The 23,020-nt window shown below is 37.3% G+C and overlaps 4 protein-coding genes across 6 annotated transcripts in view; 2 read left to right on the top strand and 2 right to left on the bottom strand.

The window, feature by feature from the left end:
* Window positions 1-422: 422 nt before the first annotated feature.
* LOC145913462 (mannose-1-phosphate guanylyltransferase regulatory subunit alpha-A-like) lies at window positions 423-3,996 on the bottom strand. The gene is made up of 9 exons (XM_083001117.1): window positions 3,840-3,996; window positions 3,186-3,283; window positions 3,009-3,112; window positions 2,524-2,707; window positions 1,945-2,141; window positions 1,370-1,646; window positions 1,113-1,205; window positions 848-1,019; window positions 423-656 (listed from the first exon to the last, which is right to left on the bottom strand). Exons 1-9 carry the CDS (start codon window positions 3,886-3,888, stop codon window positions 556-558), a joined length of 1,275 nt encoding a protein of 424 aa, XP_082857243.1. The 5' UTR covers window positions 3,889-3,996; the 3' UTR covers window positions 423-555.
* Window positions 3,997-5,106: 1,110 nt separating this feature from the next.
* LOC145914790 (N-alpha-acetyltransferase 40-like) lies at window positions 5,107-10,526 on the top strand. Of its 2 annotated transcripts, XM_083002636.1 has the most exons (8): window positions 5,110-5,188; window positions 8,276-8,320; window positions 8,420-8,470; window positions 8,691-8,839; window positions 9,092-9,247; window positions 9,983-10,066; window positions 10,123-10,200; window positions 10,403-10,526. In XM_083002636.1, exons 1-8 carry the CDS (start codon window positions 5,183-5,185, stop codon window positions 10,479-10,481), a joined length of 648 nt encoding a protein of 215 aa, XP_082858762.1. In that variant the 5' UTR covers window positions 5,110-5,182; the 3' UTR covers window positions 10,482-10,526. The 2 variants fall into 2 exon arrangements, with proteins under 2 accessions (XP_082858761.1, XP_082858762.1); XM_083002635.1 differs by lacking the exons at window positions 8,276-8,320; window positions 8,420-8,470; window positions 8,691-8,839; ... (2 more) ...; window positions 10,123-10,200; window positions 10,403-10,526 and adding an exon at window positions 5,797-7,920 and having other exon boundaries at window positions 5,107-5,188.
* A 681-nt stretch (window positions 10,527-11,207) lies between these two features.
* On the bottom strand, window positions 11,208-18,368 carry LOC145914789 (cytochrome P450 10-like). The gene is made up of 11 exons (XM_083002634.1): window positions 18,182-18,368; window positions 17,699-17,890; window positions 15,749-15,918; window positions 15,120-15,245; window positions 14,311-14,386; window positions 13,851-13,981; window positions 13,447-13,580; window positions 13,117-13,279; window positions 12,623-12,749; window positions 11,849-11,975; window positions 11,208-11,538 (listed from the first exon to the last, which is right to left on the bottom strand). The coding sequence occupies exons 1-11, from the start codon at window positions 18,285-18,287 to the stop codon at window positions 11,223-11,225; spliced, it is 1,668 nt and encodes a 555-aa protein (XP_082858760.1). The 5' UTR covers window positions 18,288-18,368; the 3' UTR covers window positions 11,208-11,222.
* LOC145914791 (uncharacterized) overlaps window positions 17,800-23,020 on the top strand; it is a 14,746-nt gene continuing 9,525 nt past the window's right edge. The window contains exons 1-2 of one of the 2 annotated variants that reach the window (XM_083002637.1): window positions 17,800-17,906; window positions 21,672-21,796. The gene's annotated coding sequence lies outside the window, so the exon portion shown is untranslated. Of the gene's footprint in view, window positions 17,907-21,524; window positions 21,612-21,671; window positions 21,797-23,020 lie in introns of those variants that run through there. The other variant, XM_083002638.1, reaches the window with a different exon arrangement.

Raw genomic sequence — 23,020 nt, 5'->3', positions numbered from 1 at the left:
CCCCAATCCATTGTTTCTCAACCTGGGATCTACAAAGCTTTGCCAGGGGGCCCGTGACAACTTCTGAATATTCGCGCTATGTGATTGATAAACGCCTATACTTTCGAAAGATGTTTGCGGCATATACGCAATTTGTACAATATAAGCCTGGAAACATGCAGAATAACCAAAACGCATTACAACCTTGCTGAACGGCAAACAAGTACATTGTTACGTCCAGTCCTTAATTAAATCTCAATGGAAGCAAAATAGGGTTCGCGACTACTCTGACGTCATCATAACCACCAAGACGACTCCGATGTTTCTATAGTAGCGAAAACACCCCTTTTTGGTTGCAGCTGATAATAATGAAACTGACTCGAGTGCATTTTGCGTTCACATAGCTATTATACTAACCATCATTCTTTGTGCAGGTTTTGTATTTTAAAACAATATACGACTAAAAGTACATTTTACACACTCATATTCTCGCATTGCATGAAAAACACTCAAAAGCCTAAAATGATTCAAGAAAAATTAAGGCAAATTGTTGGTCATTTTGAAATGGAAAACTTTCTACATGAGTATCTGGTTCTTGAAGCCGCGGCTCAGATCCTTGTGTGGCATCACAATCGAATTTAAAACTACAATTTCCGGTGGAATGGTGACGTCACGGCCTGTAAATTCAAATTAACGCTCGTTTAAATGAACAAAAGGATTTGCAAGTAACGCAAAACGTTCCAATATTAGGATCTTTTTAAAATATCATGCTTTATTAAATATTAACATGCTGCAGGTAGCCTACATATGAAAAATATTTTTTTACTGTGCCCAATTATAATTAATAAAATTTGCTTTAGCAACGAACCTAGGGTAGTTATGGAAGGTCTAAGCTTTCCATTATCATCGAACAAGTAGAAGTTGTCGGTTGTGGCGTGCGGAGCGTTCGGGTTAATCTCTGTCGGTGTTCCTTCAATACGACTCCACTCTCCAACTACACTGTGCCATCCTATTATACTGTGGAGAATGCAGCAGTGGTCCTGCAAGCAATAACATTGTTTGTATTAGCAATTGAAATTGTAGATTTTTCACAAGCTTTTTCCCATAAGTTGGTGAAAAGTCATGATCTTTACCTTTAGTATGACGCCATCCAAAATCATGGAATTCTTAATTCTGACACCTTTTCCCACAATCACTCCGGCTCCTATAGTTACATGAGGACCCAACTGCAGCAAACAAGAAATAAACTATTTCATAAAGCGAGTTGTTTAACTTTTTCCTAAACAATTAATTTCAAATAGCAAACGTTTTGTGAATGATCTCTTTTTTAGAATTTTTACAATAATCGTATGCATTTTATACGCAATACTATTAAAAAAAGGTTATATACCACAGCAGTTGGGTCAACTTCGGCGCTGGGATGAATAAATACATTTCCGAGGTGATTCGAGAGACCACCCAGACGCTCCGGATGAGTGGTTTTATACGTCTCCAAAATGGCGCGATTTGCGTACAAAGCCGATCCAGCCGATTTTATGTTGAGCCAAAAGCTTGGATTTTTGTAGGCGAAAAGCTTTCCTAAACCAGCCATGCGTGGAAGCACGTCTGTTTCAAGGCTGATTTTATTGGGAGTTGATAATCCATTTTCTCCAATCTTTGAAAAGTCACTGCACAAAACAGCATAATTTTCGATAAAAGTTGAGTACCGTAGTTGTCAGGTTGTTTTGGCTGAATTAGTTGTGACGTCATACTGAGATTCCGATGTTTTTAGTAATAGGTTCAAGCTACTTTAGCTGTAGCTTAAACCTATTACTAATGTATCATGATCACTAACTACATTACTACATGTTATAAAGAGACTTACCAAATTACAAACAAGGTCCAACACACCCGTTTGCTTGCCACCAAATAGGACATATATGGTATTAATTCAATCACAATAATTTTTTATATCAAACTACTTACTCTGCTGATGAACTGCTGCGAAGACGTCGTTGGAATAAGCTGCTGATGTTTTGGAATATATCTGTACTGAGCAGGTAGATTCCTCCATTTATATCTCGACTAACAAAGGTGTCGGGCTTTTCTGTATAATGAACAACTTCCTTCGTCAGCGGGTTGATTCCAGCACACCCATAGTGCTTGGATTGTTCATTAGGGACCTGCATTTAAAAAAAATAGAATTGCATCATTAATTTTTTGGGGGAATTGCTAGAGTGTTTTCTGAAATATAATTTTTCCTCTTTATGCTACCGCATGATGGTGCTTAACAAGTTGATAAAAAGAATGTATTTTTTTGGTATGTAGGCCTACGTAGAAACCACATGTGCAAAAAAGATTAATAATGTGACTTGACCAAATTCCCTTGTGAAGTTTAAAACCTGACAATATGTGCAAAAAATTGGGTAAATACAAGTATTTTACTCAAATTAGAGCCCAGTGCGAAGCATAAATGACTTTGTGTTTGTGAATTGTGATTCAAAGAATAAGTGTCGACAATTTGCACAGCGCTGTTGCTAGGGATCATATATGTCGGTTGCTTACTTCCACAGTCATCATGACGTAAGCCATAAACCGTTCCTTGAACTTGATCATCTGTGCAAGGGGATAATCACAAAATACGTCGCTGAACATGAGGAAAAATGCGTCCGGGTCGCCATTCATAATCACGTCACGAAAGTGGTATATGCAACCAGCTGTTCCAAGCATGGTGTATTCTTGGAGATAGCTGCACAAAAACAAAACTGTGTCAATTTTTAACAAATTTCAAACTTTATTCCGAGATACTTTTGCAACAGCGAAAAGTCTTCAAGACTGAAATATTTAAACGACCAACAATGTGATTGTCGTGTTTACAACTATTTGGTATTACATGATATCTATGTAAATAATATACCACGTGGCCGCACCCAATAATCCATTCAAACGAGCAACAGCGAAAGCATCAAAAATACATATCTTGTGTTATGTCTGGTCTTTAACGCAGAACTAGGCAGTGGAACACTACAGCGATAGCTACAGGTACTTACGTGATTGGTTTGTCGAAGGTCTGGCGTTCTCGTTTAATAAATCGTTTGATGGCGTCGGTGGGTTGGAAAAATCCTATCAACAAAATCTCGGTGATTTCTGGAATCTGTCAATCAAAAAATGGGGTGGATTTTCAAACACGTGCAGGTTAGGTGACCGTATGTGAATACGATCATTACCTTGCTGCATGCTTCTATATGATGATGGACAAGTGGAAACCCTGCTATCGGAAAGAGTGGTTTTGGCGTATCCAAGCTAAGTGGTCGAAATCGTGTACCTGGCGAGATAAAATGTAGGATGTAGAAAATTACTGTAAGTACAGAAGGTTAAATATACAAGGCGCAGTTTGACTCTTGGTGTGGTTTAGGGTCATTTTAGTATGAAATTCTTAGTATGAGTGTCCAACTTTACCAAAACATTGGTTTTCTTGCTTTAACGTGTAATAAGACCAATTATGTGGTTTTCATGTTTTTTGGTAAAATTACTGCCTTTGACTTCAAATATATGTTAATAATGGTGGCGGTTTGAGATGTCTTAAGTGTCTTCAAAACCGCTTGTGCTGGCATTTTGTAACATTGCCCCGGGCAAGTCTTGTGGCTTCGTATTATATATATGTCCCAACATGAGCTGCACGCACGATGGTGAAGAAGTAAAGTCTGTTATATTATTGGCCTTTTAAATTTTTCGCCATGTAAAATTTTGACTTATCAAATATAATATGTAAAGATATTTTTTCTGCTAATAGAAATCCTGCAGTATACAGTCGAAAACTTACTTTTAGTTTAAAAATTTTTACTGCAAGCTGTAGATATGTTACCACAACATGTACAAACCTTTTTGAGGCCCTCCAACCAATATCACAGCTTTGATCTTCATTTTCATCGGAAAAGGTAAAATAAGTAACTATAGAAGTTAGAAATCCCTATCTACCTCCAAATTATTCACTTTCAACAAACTTTCCTTCTGGCAATTGAAACACGGTTTGCTGCACGCGTCTCACAATAGATATGGCAAACCGGTTGGTCTGGTGACTACATGGCTCATAAATTCTTCTTCAAGAGAAAGGCTTCTGCGTATTCAGAATATACATCATATGAGAAGATTATGCAGTCACCACATAATTAAAAATCTTGCATCGAAATGTTTATATTTTCCTCTGATTTCTTGCATTATTAGATGACCTGTGAAAACACAATAGGATTTAAACAATTGGACACCTAATAACAAGGTGTTTTCTAGCGACAGGCCGAAAGGTATCCATTTATTCGAATGTAGTTTGTTTTCTATCTGGTTCGTGAAACGAAGCACGGAACGTTGGAATCACTCGTCCGCCCACACCTTGTTTCTGAAACTCGACCGAAACCGACGGGTTTAAAGGTTAAAGGCAGTAAAGTTGATGTAAAGAAAATATAACGTATTGTGCTCAAGAAATGTGAGAGTTGTACATATTGCAATAGCCTAAGCGTTGTACATTAAAGTGCTGTTTTACTGAAATACTTAACCAATAAATGTTATTTCTTGGGTTGATTTGTTTGCGATCCACCAACTCTCCATTTTGTCAAAATATGCTTTGTTGACGTGGCAGTGTGTTATTCGCAAATTTAATGCAAAAGGGCCTTCAAAACCGTGTATAAAAATGTGTTTTGCATTATTTAATTAAAATACACGTATATAATGCAAACTTGACGTTTTTTTGAACGTTGGAGACAAAAATATTGATAGAAAGCCCCACTGCGCTTGGCTTCTGTGCTCCGAATCGTTGTGAAAACACGTCGAAACTGCGTAGGCGAGGAGAAACAAAAGGGCAGCTGTCGGGCGCGGGAAATACAACGGAACCTTCTTCCCTCGTTGTGTGGAATTGCATTGTTGACGTTCCCGCGGGGCCAGCTCATCACCATCTGCTTATTTTTTTACTTTGCTTTTGGAATTTAATTGGTTATCGTAACTTTTTTCCCGTTTTAGGTGCTGCGTGGTTTTGGCACGAGAATTTTTTGGCATTTGCGTTAGATTTTTATGTGGTCGGTGGCAGTTCTGTTGGCATAGCCTATTAATAGCAATAAGATTACAAAAAATTACATTATAAAGTGTTTTTATTTTTGTAGCATTACAAATAGGCTTATACATTTACGGAAGAGATTGCATACAGTGGCAAAAACGATACTAAATTACGGAAGCAATGCCGGTAAGTTTACTAAACGACTTCGAAATGTGTTGTTTATAAAGTAACAAGTTTAGTGTGGGTCTACTCTTGTTTTCACACACTTGTAAAACAGGACTTTGATAAGTGAAGAAAACATATATGCCAAAACAAAATAAATTTTTTTGTAAAGTTTTGTCGTGCGCGGCGGATTTATCCTCAGCACACTTTTACGAAAATTTACCGATAACCTGTGCAATAAAAATTAGCTAATGCATTAACATACGAAAAACGTTGCAGTCTTCCTCACAATTGGCGATCACAAAAAAAATCCATGGCGCGGATAACAAACTTTGCAATCTGGTATAAAACTAGTCAAGGCCCTGGCGGAAACTTCATCTGTGTCACCAATTTTATAGTTTAGTAATTTTTGCTTGGATCAAAAAAAAGATTGTTTGCTTTGACTGGGTTTGGCTGTAACTTAGCTTAGCAACAAGCTTTTGACCTAAAGCAAATATATGTTGTGAGCAAACTATTCCTACAAGCTTTGAAATGAATGTTATTTTGTGGTCAGGGAGTAGGTGCAGTTTGATAAACTTGTTTAAAACTGGTCGTACATCCTAATCACATAACTTTCGTTTCTTTGCTTGCAGTGATTGCCAGCAGTTTTGAATGGAGTTCACCTTTACGTTGTAATGGAAAGTGATGGTGACGTTGCTCAGACCCACAGTGACACAACAATAGACGAAGGATTTTACAGTTTTGATTGTTCTTTGAACTCTTCGACCAGTGAAAGTTTTCTTGACGTAGTTAGTCTGAGCTCTAAAAGCCTTCCAAAACCTAATTTTAGAACTGTAGTCCACAACAACAAGCTTCTGTCTGAATCAGAAGAAACTACTGCCCCACTTAATATCCCAAAGCCAGTTCTTTGTGGCATTTCAAGCTTTCAAGGTTTCAAAATGCTGACCAATGCTCTGAAAGTCCGAACCAATCAAGTTGAAGGTGACAGTACAATCAGTGTAAAAGTTGAACAATGTCCAGATTCCAAGGAAAACATTCCTAAACGTTTACCATGTCCAAATATATTAAATCGGCGTCGTTCTGCAGGCAAAAAGTCAAATGAACCTTTCGTTTCACCAATTAAGGCCTTGTCCTTTTCCCCTTCACGATTCCTCAACACAAGCTCTATTGATTTAGTCAGCGATGCATCCTCTTGCGGTGTGGTAAAGGAATTGTCATTTGCATCAAATTCTGTATTTGATGCAGAGGATAGCGGGATCGGGACATCTTACTCCAGTGAGCCATTGTCCCCTCCTTCACTAACTTCGACACCAGTTTCATCACGGCCACGGCGAAAAAGTTTACAGAAACACTGTCATTGGTCTCCACCTGCTCCAGTTTCTTTTGACGGTGATTCCAACTTTCCTCTTCAATCTACACCAAAAAGTTCCAAGACTGACGAAAATCAGGGCAACAAAACTCCACTGATCTGTAAATACTTAAATGAATCTACTCCAAGAACGCCAACACCTTTCAAATGTCCATCCTCTCTAGATGAAGACACGTCGATTGAAGATGATTCCAAACGGTATGAAGAAAGCTTTTTATCGCCGGAAAGGGATAATTGCTTTAAAAAGCCTTCGCCAGTTGGGCCAGACTGGCATGCACGACGATTTAGGTCAGCTAACAAACAGCGAACACAGAAAACTGCTCGTAAAGCATTGCTCCTTGAACAAGAGCCCACAACCACCAAACCAACAGATCCTGTTCTTGCAAAACAGGTGCAGAGATACAGTGAGCGATTGCCATCAATACACAGCAGTCTAGATATGGATCATAGTTCACTAGTTGGGAGCAAGACGATTGTGGAAAGGCAAGTGTCCCCACGTGGTAAGAAACTGATATTCCGCACACGGCAGCGCAAGCAGTCCGACAAGAAGAGTGGTTTGGACAAACATTGGGTTGCTGTAGCCTGTGGTCATTCCTTTGACCAAAAGGTAATGACAGAAGCTGCCAAACGCTGCCTGCGCAGAAACACTCGCCATTGCAATTATTTTAAAAAATTGTAACTTACTGCTCTTAGTTCACAACAAACCAAAATCTGCCAAATTTTTGTGTGTCCTAGCACAGGAATGATTTTTCTATGCCGGATTAACCAACTTTAATCTTTGCTTGCATAAGCTGCTGCTTTCATTTGCTGTCCCAAAAATAATTATAACAATTGTTGCTTAACATAAAAATTGTATATTCGGTACATTTCTGCACAATATCAGCACTCACATGTTTTAAAATTGTACATTTGTGCAACTGACAATATCTTGTAGAAACATAATTTCTTCGTCTTGTTTGTTTTCTGTTATATTTATTCTCTTTGATTTACTTCTTCTGTCTCTCATTTGACAACAGTATTAATGACTGTTTATTTTCTCTTTGTATTGTCACTTACAGTTTGTGTCTTGTATGTTTGTCCCACACACTACTACTGGGGAGAATTTTGTACAAAATCTGGGTCTTCTTTTTCACAACCTACACCTGTTCATTGGATGCTTTTTCACTCGTGTTAGAGATATGGTTTACATACTAGAAAACCACACTGTGATTTTGTAAATAAAACACGATGGTAAAAGCATGTAACTTAACTTTTTGCAAATACTTGTATGAATTGTACAGAAGTGTGTATACTTCAACATGTTCATTCTCTCATTGACCAAAGTAGGAAATGACTTTCAACTGCCAAAATTTAAAATATCCAAAATAGATTGTGTTGATTGAAATGGATTTTGTAGTGTGTTAGTAGGTGTGCCTGATCTAATGAGCTTGCTGTGATTTTTCTTGGCATGTGTGTATGTTTCAAATTCTAATAAAGGCAGCAATGTAGAGAAGTATCTGTGGTATTTTTTTTACAGACTTAAAAAGGAATACAAAACAGTCTATTTGTTGTACAGTCATACCTTGTTTAATCTGATTCCCTCATTCAAAACTCTGGTATCCTACACAAAATTTCTAGGCACAGGTTTCTTTCCAAGCAATTTTTGTCAATAAGTTTTCAGTATACACCCACTAAAACAACATTTTATTTGACGAAAAGCAGTGATGTGGGTCAATGAGGTCTAACTGTGTGTCTAATTGCAGAGACAATCTGCCAAATCCAGAGACAAAAAGCAGAAAAGGAAAGAGGTAAACTTAACAAAACAATAATGGTTATCTGTGAAATAAAATCATATAAAACAGACCCAATTTACATGTATTTTTCCATTAACATTCACTTGTGCTTAGAAATCAGAAAGAACTGACCGCTGCTGGAAGTTAGTGGAGGCTGCGAGCTCTGTAAGTTGTATGGTATTTTTGAAAATGTTATCCCATTTGCATGCTGTGGTTGTTATGCTTGTCATTTCTGGAAACAAATGCTGTCTAGGTTATTAATAATACAACAAATCTGCTAACTAATATAGGTTGCAATATATACCATTTGGGTTATAATACAAAAAGTAAATATATGTGAGTAATTTTATTGGTATGTACTTATAAGTATGTACTTCTGATACAGGTTGATGATCTGCTTGAAAATTTTGTTTCATTTAAAAAGTTTTGTAAGAATGGATTGAGTCTGAGTTTACAATGCTCTAAATTCATTGATCTTGATTCATCTGTTGTTGACTGGGCGTTTGATCTCACGAAAAATAACATGGAACAATTGTAAGTGCTCCTGTTTGATCACATACGCTTGTGTAGGTGACGTACTAATGTGCATTCTGAAAATTTTGGCCTGTAGCTTTTTGAATCTATATTGTATTATGGCAGTATTTCTTGACCGTTTCTACCCCTTTGAAATCATTGAAATTATCACACTCTCTTCTAAAATAGATAATGTCTTGTGTTTTGTTCGAGAACACCTGTATTATAATCAACAGTACATTCATCTGCCTTGTCAATAACTTCTATTTAAAGGTATGTGGACAGTTGGGGTTGGAGTGACAAAGAGAAAATGAAGGAGCTGAAGGATGAACGGATGAGATTTTTGATAGTTTTCGACGACGATGAAAAACCTGTCGCTTTCACAAGTTTCAGATTTGATCTAGATTTTGGAGATCCCGTTGTTTATTGGTTTGTGTTTTTCACATCTTTGTTAATAGTGAGATTGACAATTGAACTTCACCCTAAACAGCTAAGCCGAATTACTGAAGCTATATTTGTTTACTGCAAACATTTTCATTGTTACATCAACTAGTTTCAATACTTATAAAGAGAGAACATAGCCTCAATCACATGGACTCTGTTATTCCTAAGACACTGTAAGATATCTTTCTACGTTTTTGATGTCAATAAGGGCAAATATCATAGATTACACTTATACAACCATTTTCTTTATGTTGAAACAATAGCAATTGTTTGTTTTATTGTTACCAACAAAGTGTAAAATATATGTGCAAAAAAAGCCATAATATTGCAAAGCTGCAGACAGGGTGTGTACATTGGTGTTTTTTGCCTTTTGCACTATCGGTTACCAAGCAGTTCCGTTTGGCCATAGTGCGCTCCACAGTGGTTCGTCGTCTCTGTTGTTCGGTACCTAGTATAGGGTACCCTGCAGATCGATGTTGACCGAAAGGTACCACAAAGTGGAGACTAGTGTGCCTGCTAGTGTAAAAGCTAGCACAGTGCCACTCAACAGCTGCACTGATGAGACCTTACAGGTCGAAACAGTGCATGTACACACCCTGTCTGCAGCTTTGCAAAGTGTAAAATGTTTGTCAACTAATTTCTTAACAGTTTACCTCACACAATTTGAATATTAAAGATTTTGTACTAATTTGTTGGTTACTTTTATCTTTGCCCACATAGTTACGAAATACAATTGAACTCATCTGTACAAAGAAAAGGACTTGGAAAATTTTTGATTCAGATTTTACATTTGTTTGCGATTCGGTAAGTTTTTCATCCCCGAAAGTAAAATCCTTGCTGTTATCATGTTTGCTTTGCAGCTACAAAATGGATAAAGTAGTTGCAACAGTCCTTCACAGCAATCCTGCATCTGTGAACTTTTTTAGGAATTCATTGAGGTGGGCAGTTGTGTACAAAAAAGTTGTTCTATTTCAAAGTAAAAATTCTTAATTTTTTTTTAATTAAACAAATTTAAACATAGTTAATGTTACAATGAGAGGGTACATCTTGTGTGGAAATAATGTAGGTGAATTACTTTGGCCTTGATAAGAAAAAGGGCCTCATCTTTCTCATGTGATAGGACTACGTAATCTTTTTTAGGTATACAACAGATGACTCGAGTCCATTAGATGAATGCTACGAAATACTCAGCAAGTCCGTTCCACAAAGCAAGACTTGATTGAGTTAACAGTTATTGAGAAATTTGTGACTGTTACTGGGCAAGCTACTGTTCATTAAATACTGCTCATGCTTACACTGCCACATGCCATGGAACAAGAATTGTTGCTATATCATGTGAAACATATCACATGATAGTAACCTGTTTGTTTGTTTTTGACAGTTCTGTTTATCAATATTGTCTGGCAACTTGACATGACATTATGTCAATAGCATGTTGGCATTTTATTGCATTAAAACCCTTTATTTGCAATGGAAATCAACCAATCAATCAATAATTAGAAAAACATAACTCCATCACTGCTAAAAAAAGTGCTCATTGCATCAATGATTGAAATAATCAACAACAATCATGAACAATATAAATAAAACAAATGCAATAACACTGCTAACTGAAAACTATCAGTGAACTTGTGGAAACAAAGCAAGCAAAATTTGGAATGAATGAGACTAGAAGTGTATTTTAATCTGGTTACGTTTTTGGGGGAAATTAATTTAATCATACTTTGAGGTTTCCAGGTCAAAATTATTTCTAAATAACATCTGTTTGTATTGTGAATGTCCATAAGTGATCACATATTAGGTGCCAAGGTAGAGTGTGTGAAAATGATGTGACAACAGTAAACACAGTATCCAGTGTGCAAAACTGAGATCATAGCGACTGTGCAAGCCACATCTCTCACAACGTCGGTAAGTGTAAAATTGAGGTATTCATGGTGTGTTGCTACCGTAAAAAAGTTGTTCATCTACTGGAACTTTTCCTTAATCCTTCCTGGTGTTCCAAGGTGCCATGTGATGTGTAACCGACATGTGACACTGTCATGCGTGCATGTCTACGCAGAGCTTCTTTCTCATCTTTTTCCAGTGGAATAAACTTGAACTGTGGCTCCTCACTTGGAAATGAAACCAGTCTGAACGCCACCTTGATTGGTTTATGGTGGTACTCGATGCGAAAGTCTTGCAAAATCGCTGAGATTGCCATGTGAAGTTCTTGCATTGAAAACTTTCGTCCGGGACACATACGAACTCCCATGCCAAATGGGCCTGACATAAAAAATCTGAAAAAACAATTTGTCGATTAAATTTAAGTATTGTTGCTCTAAAACTTTTTGCTGCGTGTTTTCAAAGAATTTTAGAAAATTATTACATTTAAATTAAGTTTTTTTTTTGTGACAAATATCCCTATATTTATTATAACTTATAAATAGAGTCCAAAATTGATTGTGTAAAGATAAACCAAATTATCAGATTACTGAATAAACCAGATATGTTTCGGCTTGACTCCCAAAATACACCTATGTAAGTGCTAGCAATTAGATATTACACAAAAAATGTGACTACAGCACCTACAAATGCCCAAAACATTACCTTTGTGCCTGCCTTTCTGTAACAGAAAAGTCTTTCATCCAGCGTTCCGGCAAGAATGTGTTGGGATCATGAAAACACTCAGGATTTCTGCTGTTCATCATGTTCGAAGTGTTGAGAATGTGAGTCCCTAAAATTACTTTGATTTTAGTATGTATTACCTGCAGCCTGTGGCTGTGAATAAGATGAACCCCAGTTGTTTATATTTGAAGGTTAAACCAATGGACTGTGAGGGGCAATCGCTGCACTTTTAGTAATAAATTAAATAATTTATAAAGCAGGATTAGCTTGATTTTATTTAATGTGGAAAAATATATGTTTTCTTGGAGACATCCTTCATTTTCCTGCTGTGAATGAAAACGAAGCTGATTCTGCAATTATGAAACGTGCATTATTAATCAGAATTGTTCTTCTGGCACTCAAGTTTCTAGTGTTTATTTGAAACCGACGTTTCGTCTGCCATCCGGCGAGACTTCCTCAGGGTCTCGCCGGATGGCAGACGAAACGTCGGTTTCAAATAAACACTAGAAACTTGAGTGCCAGAAGAACAATTCTGATTAATAAGTATGCCTGGCAGCAAAAATAGCAGTATGAAAAGTGCATGTTTGCAGTTCACCTAACACAGATGTTTGTAAAAGTTGTTTTTGTCCAACAAATGGGGCTTAAATGTTTCCAAGTTCCAGTAATGAGTAATTTACATCAGTAAATTTCAAAAAACAGCCCTACTACCAGAAAAAATATAAATAGTAATAATATCTACAATAACATATTGTTTACCTCTAGGAACTATATGTCCAGACAGAACAAGATCTTGATCATATCGTCGTGATGTACTGCTGACAAATGGGAACATACGTTGGGTTTCTTTTATGCATGCTTGCAGGTACTTGGCGTTGGAAAGTGTCTGTAGTAGAGTTTTTTATTATAATATACCTATGGTAAAGTAGATGCCCTGATAAATCTAGTCTGACACAGTTGAAAAAGTCTCAAACTATCCATCCTGTTAAAAATTTGGTTGACTTTCAACAATGTTAACGTTATGGTGGTTGATTTTCATTGACTTAATTATTTTTCTTTAGATTTTTTTGTTTAATTGTTGTAGTAATTTTACATGTTCACTATCCAGTAGTTGGAGAGTAAATACAATGTACCTTAGCTAACAAAGAGCTATGGCTATACTCTTTTTTTTGGCATTAATATTGCTAAATATTATGCAGCCACGATTTTATTTGTGAAAACAAAAGGTAAAAAATGGAGGTTAAAAATATTACCTTCCCACATGGTCCTGTTGTTGCAAAAATTTCATGGATTTCTTTTCTAAGTTTTTCCTGTTTTTGAGGATTTGTGGCAAGTGCATATAACAGAAAGGCAACTGCATTTGCTGTCGTATCAATCCCAGCTATCAACACTTCTGTCACAAGCATTGTTTTTTGCCTGCAAATTATTTGCTTGGTTTAGTAATTCAACCTCACACTGCAGCATCTCATTATTTTGAAAAAACTTTTTTTCTATTCGATTAGAAATTGAAAATGCTTTCCTTAAAAAAATACATACATTTTGAAAAAAGTTGACTTAATTTTTAATTTGCATATTTCTCTTACTCTGGCGTCATTTCGGAATGCAAAATACTTGGTCGGTTTGACCATTCACTCTTATTTTCTCTGCACTCTTTCATAATTCGTTTCACGTGGTATTGAGCTGCCTTTATTTGACCCTTGTGACCTTCGTACAACCTCTGCACAAAAACAGTTATGTTTGAAATTTTAATAATTTTTGTTTTTGCTATGTAGTTTCGTCAGTGCCAGTCTTGGTAGACTAGAGCTGTTTATATTGAAATAGAGATACAGTATAACTCAACGCAAAAGCTTATCTTGAAAGAAAATGATCTATCATGCTTTTTGGTCGCTTTCTTCATATAGTTGTATTATTCTTGTTACAAACAACAGTTAAATAAAGGCCAAGAATCTTGTGGATGAATGAAATTGTATTTCTTTCTTTAATTTACCTTATATTCTTTTGTCTTGTAGAGTTTCCAGAAAGGAAGACCATACAAAAGCTTCCCCATGCTTTTAAACATTTTTTCATTGTGATCAATCATGCTCTGCAAGGTGGGTGAGATATCTTGTTTTAAAGCACCTTTATCATAAAAAGTGAAAATGCCTTAAAACAGCAAAAATTAAGTAAGTAGTTTGGTGCTAATTTGGTGTTCTTTGTTAGTGAAAATGCCTTTGATAGTTTTTGATTTGTGGATAAATTTGGCGTTGTGTTTGGAATATAATTAGCTTTAAAATTGATTATACTCTTTAAATATCATTAGGTTTGCAGGCTTGGCAGCCAAGGCATTGCATGAAATATTACTACTCTTCAAATACATTACATTTTGTTAAGGACTGTTGTGTTACCAGTTTATGACAGGTGGAACTACTGCAAAAACCCTTCAAATAGATTACAATATTTCAGCAGACCTAGTCTTGTGTCCAATGCAAAAACTCCAGTGCTTTCTACTGCCCATCTGTTGAGTACTTTACCAAAATTGGGCACCTGCAAAAGATTTATTGCAATCATTAATAGTGGCCAGCCACAGGACCTCTATTGCTACATATAATTGAGGGTAATTAAGGCTGTTACAAATGACATGATTACCCAGAAAAAATAGGGGTAGACTTTTATTCTCATGATTCAGCAATATTTCATGTTTGAATGAATGACAGTTTAATTTGTTCATTCAATATTTTGGTCACTTTTATTGGTAATTATTGCAGTTGCTATGCTCTATATCAGTGATTTTCAACCGGTGTTCCGCGGAACATCAGTGTTTCGTGAAAGATCGGCCTGTGTTCCGCGAGAAATTTATTAGTTTGACTAATGTTCCTTGGAACATGGTCGGAAATCGCTTGTTTATCACAAAGGGCGTAAATAGCTTTATGAAATTAATCATCCACTATGGCCGGTTTGTATGTTCCATAGTGAATTGCTTTATTTAATGTTGTGTAACAATAAGACTTGTTTTGTAATGATAAGAATGTAATGGCGCGAGCCTGTTGCTGGTTAAGTACAATGCCGCAGTACTTCCAACAGTTTGGTGTTCCGCAAGATTATTTTAATAAAAAAAGTGTTACTTGGCTCAAAAAGGTTGAAAAATACTGCTCTATATTTCTATACATGTCAAACATGTTCAAGCATTATAATATAAAGCTAAAAAAATTTATACGCCATGACTATTAAATGTAAAGAACACAAAACCCCCAAAAGGCTGAAAACAAATTTCACAAACCTCTCCGTTTGTATCTAAATTTTTTTTGATGTATTCCACCAAGTCCAATGCAACTTCATAATGCCTTTGTGCAAACTGACGAACAATGGTGCTCTTCAAGAAAAGGTTGTTTACAAGTTTTCTTATCTGCAAAAAAGTATTTAATGCATCAGTATTCTGCTACTAAACATCTTTATGATATTTTAGAATAACTTCTTTTTGCTTATAATGTGGGCGTCATGCCAAACAGTTTCAACGCAGAATAGACTATAAAGAAGAATATTAACTTAGTTAACGAAAAACATAACATTATTTGTTTAAAAAAGTACAAAGCTCTAAGACTATTCAGATACATCTAATTGCAATATTATACCAATAAAAGAAATAATGTTGCAAGAAGCGAAAACAATTCTGAGAATAAAGACCCCGGCATATGTTGTTGTCAACATTGTCATGTTTCATACGAAAAAACGTTTCGGCAAGAACTTTTGCCATTAACAGTTTAAAAGACGTGGTTGGTGTAGCTCCAGGATTATAAGGAGCTAACCTGACTGGCGTCTCTTCATTCCCAGAATTATGAGCATATCTGTTAATAGTGTTCCCAAGAAGTTTTATTTTCTAAATTATTTGTTTCAGAGAATTAAACCCACTTTACGCCATTCCTCTCCATTGCTGTTTGCTAAACCTCTGTGCTCCCCCAATTCATCTCGTACGGCCACCAGAGGGCTTAGTGGATCACGATGAGGACACTTTCCTTCACTGCGCAGCATTTGTTCCGTATCTTTTGGTGATGACGTGTACACAATATATTCCATCATGCCTGTGGTAAGTAAAATCAATGTTACACTAAGTCAGTGTCCTAAAACTGTTTCGTATGCGACGCACTTGGAAAAATTATTGCGTCACACCCATCATTTGTGTAAGGACGATTTGCTCCAATATTTCAAATTTTCGGTCGCAAAAAGCTGACTTAAATTTCATTTTTCCTAAAAATAGTCGAGTTTTCTTTGTTTAAAAAGTGACGTTATGCCCCTGGAAACACAAAAGGTATCACCTAGGCGTCGCGATGCACAGTTCGAAAAACTCTGGACTTGTACTAGGAGAAAATTTACAAAAGACTGCAGGAATTAGCTTGTGGGTGTTCACATACGGGTCATATCAGTAACCAGAAAACTTTAAAAGACAATCAGCGTCAATAGATATTAGACTAGGTGCATGAATTTAACATAGAATTAGTACGCCCCCAACTCCAATAAATGAATAAATGGTTACAGTTTGTTGGCTAAGAAATGTATATTCGTAATAAATCACCTACAACAAAAAACATAACTGTGTTAAATGCTCTTGAACAAAACTGTAGACGAACCTTTCCATCGCAAAGAAGCGATAATACACTGAGATGTACCACGCACAAAGTAGCGGCACACCTAAACATTTCTGCACTATCGACTGGTTTTAAGTAGGTATAATTGATTCGTAACCACTGGCATTCAAGTGTGAAATAACACACATTCTACAACGAAGTAAATTTAATACTACAACTCATCAATCCACACTGCATCAGTAAAGAGGGCACCTTTGGGCGACTCTAACATAAACAAAAATCAACACAACGGAAGTTATTTAAGCTATTAAAAGTTTCCGCACGATTCAAATTTCTGACGAAGCGGTAACGGCTGCGGTTTGAGGCCATCACTGCGTTACGCTAGTTGAATTTGTGCTAAATACCGACCATTTGGACCATTTTGCGATGCATCGTTGGTTACTAAACATTTTACCAGCACATGTGTTATACATTTCGACCATTTCCAGCAGTCACGTCACGAAACATTTTTCATCAATTTTATTGCTGCAATACGGCTCTCCTTGCAGTAATTTTATTGTATCAACGTTTTGACCACCATGCAGCAGTGTTTATCAGGATGACAAAATGCTAATGATACAACGAAACGTCGATTGCCAGATGGGCCATATTGCAGCAATAAGTAAAATGACGGTTTGCAGGAGGGTCGACATACTCGACAATGCACGTGGGCGCGAGATTTTTGTGGAGATTACATAATATTGTTCTGAAGGGAGTCTTCCGTTTCTAAACAAATAATCATAGTCATTGGCCTTCTTTTCATACTCAAATGCCCCCTAGATTTATATGGGCACAGATGCGCCGCAACGGTTGAATTTTCGTTGGGCCTGTTTTATGGGATATGTATGCGAGACGGGTCTGTGATTGAATAATCTGATCACAATGTTAAAACAGCAACATATCTGTAATACGCTGCATGACGCATTAAGAATGTACGAAGGTGACCTCAGTACACTGCATGTGAAACCGCACGGTTCCAGGGAAAAATTCAGAAGCAGAAACATTGGAATATGCCAGAATATGCGGTTTTGGACGCGTGCGTTAAAGGAAGTAAAGGGCAATTGCCGCAGTATTCTATTCCATTGTTGCATGTTTGTTGTGACATTCTGAAACTATAATAAAACAATTTAAGCTAGAATGGTCCTTTATTGGACGGTTCCAACGTACTTGGGTGGTCCTTGTCAACCTAAATAACGTCTCAGGGTTCAGCGGACAAAAAACTTTTGGAAACACTCACCTGGGATTATATTTTCCTTGTAGATTGGACCGAGTTCTTTGTGTCTTTTCACCCAATGTTCTCCCAAATATGACGGGTTAAAATTCTTGAGTGGCGAATACTCGAGCGCTGTGCCGAGTATTGGAAGTGCTTTGGGTTCGGGAATCTCTTCGAAGCTTCGAGCTAAAACCGATCGTGCTGTTGCCTTTGAACCTGTGTAAATCTGGCTGTGAGTGCGTGTTTTTTTGGCTTGTTTTAAAGTTTTTTATTTATTGTTCAGCAAATATTGTGTCAATAACGCAAGATCAAATTTAAGTCACAACGCAATTTCAAAAAGTTTAAAAGTTTAAACAAGTTTCAAAACAATTTCAAAACAAGGTAATCTTCATTTTTCGACTTTTTAGGGACAAACTAACAAAGTTTCATAAACGTAACAAAAAAAACACGTCTTTGTATCACAATGTTCTGACGCATATCAGAACAGTAAAAGGAGCCCACGTGTACCTGATCGCTCTTTGCTATTTTGGTCCACAGAACCGCCTCTGCTTCGTAGTGTGACGCGTGGACATGACGAAATAGCTCGTCGGATGATATCGCTGCCACATTTCATGTTTACGTTAAGCACCGTAACGGCCTCGTATTTTGATATGCGGGTTACGTATGCGCTTACAGCCCTTATTTAACCCCCAAATTTGCGTGCTGTAAAAAAACGTCGTCGAAAGGTTAATAATTTGCAGAACACATGTTTAGTCCCACGAAAATACAAACACAAGAGAAGCAGATTTCTCTCGATTTGGTCGCCTACAACCCTTTGAACGTGAGGTTTACAAGCTTTGCAAACAAGGCATTGCAGCCTCGTTGGATTATCCACTTTTTCACGATACTTAGGCTTTGAACGTGAATAATCTGCAATTAAGTAGTAAATAAACCTAAACATGTTGAAATCAAAAAGGTTTTTGTTAGCCTCTTTGAACATGGATGCGCAACATACATGTAATTGTTTCTTCCAAATCATAACCATAAGTCAGACCACAAAAGCGATAACGTGAGTGGATTATTAATACGGGTTTAGACCAACTAAATACTTGCACAAAATGTGAAATATATTCACTGTCTCTTAAAAACTAAACAAACGACGTAACTTGTCGAAATGTTGCTAAATTTAGGTGTCAGAAAACGCCAGAAGCTTTTCTGGGAACTCGTCTTTACTATTTTTGTCAAATCCTTGTTTTTTTCCTGAAATTCGCATTTTTCTGCTAATCCGCGACTATTTTTTCTTCTGATTTCAGTGAAAAGAAATCGTAAAATCTCGAAATATGCTTCGAAAACTGAATGTGATGTTCTCTTTTATATACCTTTCATTTCCCTGAAGGTCATTTTTATGAAACGTGTTTGTTATTTCCGTTGGAGCTCCAAGCACCTGTTTTCTAATCTGGAGTAAAGTTGAGGCTTTGGTGACATTGTTGGCATATCGGAAGGACTTAGTCATAGTTCGGACAGGGTGTAATGGTCTTAAATTACATTGCTGCAATTCGAAAAAAACACACAGCAATTTTGACCGTGCCCAGACTGATGGGTGTTGTGCGGTCTACCGCGCGAACATGTCTATCACGCAATATTGGAATGTGGTTGTGACTTTCAAAATTGGCAGTTTTGACACAAAAACTTCCTCCGGCAGCCTGTACAGGCATTTCAAATCAACATCCACGTTATTCGTTGCGCGTTGGAGGATTTAAAACTTTTGAATAAAACGTCTACCAGAGACCAAACCTGTATTTCTTTACTTTTCTCGAACTCTCTGCGTGACTGAAAAGCATTTTTTCGTTCCTACAGTTTGATAAATTGCAGCAAAACAAGGAAATTTTTTTTTACAATTAATTTTCCCTTCATCAAACTTTCAAAACCTTCTGGCGTTTACTAAGCGCCCGTTTTCATCAAATCTTCTCCATTTAACGCAAAACGTGGCACTTGCAGACAAGCCTCTAAATTTATGTCTAATATCCTGTGCAATTACCAGCTCAAATTACTTGATGTGGGCTTGTAGCTGCGCCCATAAGTAAACCACATACACATGTGCATGTATGTTTACACATCTTATGTGGTGTCACCTTGCATCTACTTTGCTGCACCTCTTATGGTCTGTACCGCCAACCCATTAGGAGTTAATTTCACTTCCCCTAAGAGTTCACAACCTTGTGTTGTAACCCTATATATACCACGTCTTTTAACTATGTATTTTGAAGCGAGCTGCATACATAGCCACAGTTTGGAAGTACTCACTCTTATCAGTGCAGCTTTGGGGTGACTATGGAATATGTTGTCTGTTATTGGCCAACGAGGACGTTTGCTATTATTTGGTTCCATTGCCTATATATGTATTTTTTGTTTTCCACACACTAAATATCCTGGTTTTTTTTCATTTAGCTTGTTTGCAACATATACAAAGTTACTGCTTCTAATACTTCTGCTCAAATTATAGTTATGAATATTTAAGATCAAACGCCATGTTGATTCACGCAACATCTTGTCTTCCTACTGCATCAAAACAACAACACTCAACACACATTTTTGCATCACTGGGCAGGAGATCTCTAAAACTCGCAGTAGGATATTTTATCAACAAAACCAACCGAAATATTTCTCCTAAACGGCATCGTCATTGATTGGGACAAGAATTTGTGAATTTTTTCACATCTGGAAATCTCACTTAACGAAACATATTTAAAATTCTTTGAATGTGCGATCACAAACAACTCTTTCTGACGACACAAACAGTCACTGTCACCTTCCCGAGCCTTACCACAATATACAGGACGGACTTCTGCATTCAAGCATATAAAAAGCCCATTGACAACGTCATAATGACTGTATACATCACAATGTTTACCAACGCAAAGTCCGTGACGTCTAGACGGCGAAATGACAGATCGATTTACGCTAAAGCAATGCGGTTAAAAATGTTAATGTGTTTTGGGGCCTTGGTTTATAAATAACTGTATCAGCTCTATGCTGCGCAGACAGTTGCTATAGTTTGTGTTGGTTTGCGTGAGCCTTTTGCTCGGTTTCTTTCATTAAAATGTCAAAGTAATTCTGTCTTGTATTTCATGTTACCATTGACCGTCCCCGCAACTTCACCCGGGTTTTTATGCAAATTAGTTGAAAAACATGCAAATTACATGCAAAGTCACTATTTGCAATGACGTCTTTTTACCCGATGAAAGTTTTGTCATGTGTAAATCAAACTTTTACAATGTCGCATTTCCGCATTTTACATCTGGTAAACTTTACAATAATGTTACATACCTCTACATGCGTGACGTCATACGGTTCGTAACCCCCATAAAAATGTGTGCACGCCGAATAAGGCCATGGCAGTTTAAGACATTAGCATTTAATTTGCAAAGATTTCCTTTGCGTAAGTTATGATGTCACAAATGCATTGCTTGATGACGTTGGTAAAGCTGTAATGAGCTACCGTCACCACGTCTACGCAGCAATGCTAATTTAAAATCTTAATGAAGCGAAATCTGTCTATAATTATCAGCTTTTTTGTCCATTTTACGATATGGTGACGTAGTAATCATAAATAAGTTCCAATACTCTTTCTTTATATCCATTTTGTTATTTACTTGATGAACTGCAGACCTAATAGGTCTCTTCAGTACGGTATTGGTGTGACTTACAACATTATTGGTTGCATTCATGCAAGTTACAAGTAGGGCGGCTTGATTGTTTTTCGCTCCCAAAAAAAAAACAAATTCTGTGCCGCCCTCGGGAAACAGAAATCAACCTGCTCGGCGACCATAAATTATATTTGGTGACCCCGAATTCCAACAGAATCTGGACGCATAGTTTAGGAAGCCCTGGTTATTAGCACTCTGCACTCCTAAATCCGCCAAAATTGTATCACATAACCACTCGGTAAAAAGTTTTGGTAAACGTTGTTTGAAGAGCGCAGCCATACGTGTGTTAATTTGTCCTCCTTCACTCGCAGATAAATGGACTTGGTGTGACTGGGGAACCCCCACAACAGCGACCAATTTGTGAGTTTTTGGCACGGTAAAAGATGGGTTTGTAATCTGGTGCCACAACCTACGACCCACCTTGGTTGGAAGACTGGTAAGAAACATTGTTTCAACTTTTTCACTATGCGGGACATCAGGTTGGTCACAAAACAATGCGTAGACTGAGGAGGCCGTGGCTCTTGCTATGGTAGTGATAGATTGCATCAACAACATCACAATGCCGGAAGCTGCGAATCCTTTGTAATGACCAAGCAAAGACTTCCACTTTGTGGTGACTATACAATCACCGTCATCCGTTGGGCACCAAACTAGGTGCAACTAAAACGGAGAAAACAAGGTGAAAACACTATGGCCAAGCAAAGCTCAACCAATAGTGCCGTCAGGCCCCGTGTCACAATAATCATATTAGGAAAGTTTTGTCTGTTCAACACACGCTTTATACGCAGGGTTAAATATTGATTTTTAGTTCCATCAAGCTTGTAATAGCCGTTAGCTAATATCCATGCGTATTTTTGGAGTGACGTTTGTTAGTTGACCTCATCGTTACTCAAAAATTCATCTAACTGTAGTTGGCCACAAAAATACCAGCAATTAGAAGCAAGATCGTATTTTGCACAGGTTGCAATCCACGATCAACGCAATGTTAATAAGCTATTCAGTAGCTCTGTATGTGTTTTGTATATTGGCTGTTTTTCTTCGCTGTTGGTTTAATTTACTGCGGCAATGGCAATCGACAATTGTTTGTGACCTTGTCGCTCTGCGGGCTCTTTAGAATAAACAGAAAATAAAGTGTTGATTATCAGAATAAACACTCTAACGACTTATAACCTTTATATAATGTGACCTAACGATCTGAACACCAATACGAACGCTACACCCGCAGTGCTGAAGGCAGTGTTGTATAATAACATATATGCAAAGCGTTCGCGTTCGCGTTCTGCACTTGTACATTGAGTTGATCAGGGGAATCGTTTCGGCTCGCGGGCCAGAAATTATCAAAAATGTGACAGTTAGTTTCATATAAAGTAATATTTAATACAATGGCATGATTGGCAGGATCGCCCCTTTACGCAGGTCCTTGCTTGGCGATCACAGCTAACGTATCGCGATCATGAGGTTTGCAGGCTTGGCAGCCCAGATGGATCAGCCACTTTTTTTCCGACAATCCGGAGCAGGATTTGAAAAATCAACCTCCCGGTGAAGTGAGTTCAAACCATGCCTGGGCTGTCAAGCCTGCAAACCTCGTGGTTTTGTATAAATCAATGAAATAACCTATTTACAATAATTTACGTATCCAAAAAGCAGAAAAACGCGTTAG

Source organism: Ascidia mentula, chromosome 9 (genome assembly GCF_947561715.1).
Source record: "Ascidia mentula chromosome 9, kaAscMent1.1, whole genome shotgun sequence".
Taxonomy (NCBI): domain Eukaryota; kingdom Metazoa; phylum Chordata; class Ascidiacea; order Phlebobranchia; family Ascidiidae; genus Ascidia; species Ascidia mentula.
Note: the sequence above shows the minus strand (reverse complement) of the source record. Positions and strands in the feature narration are given on the sequence as shown.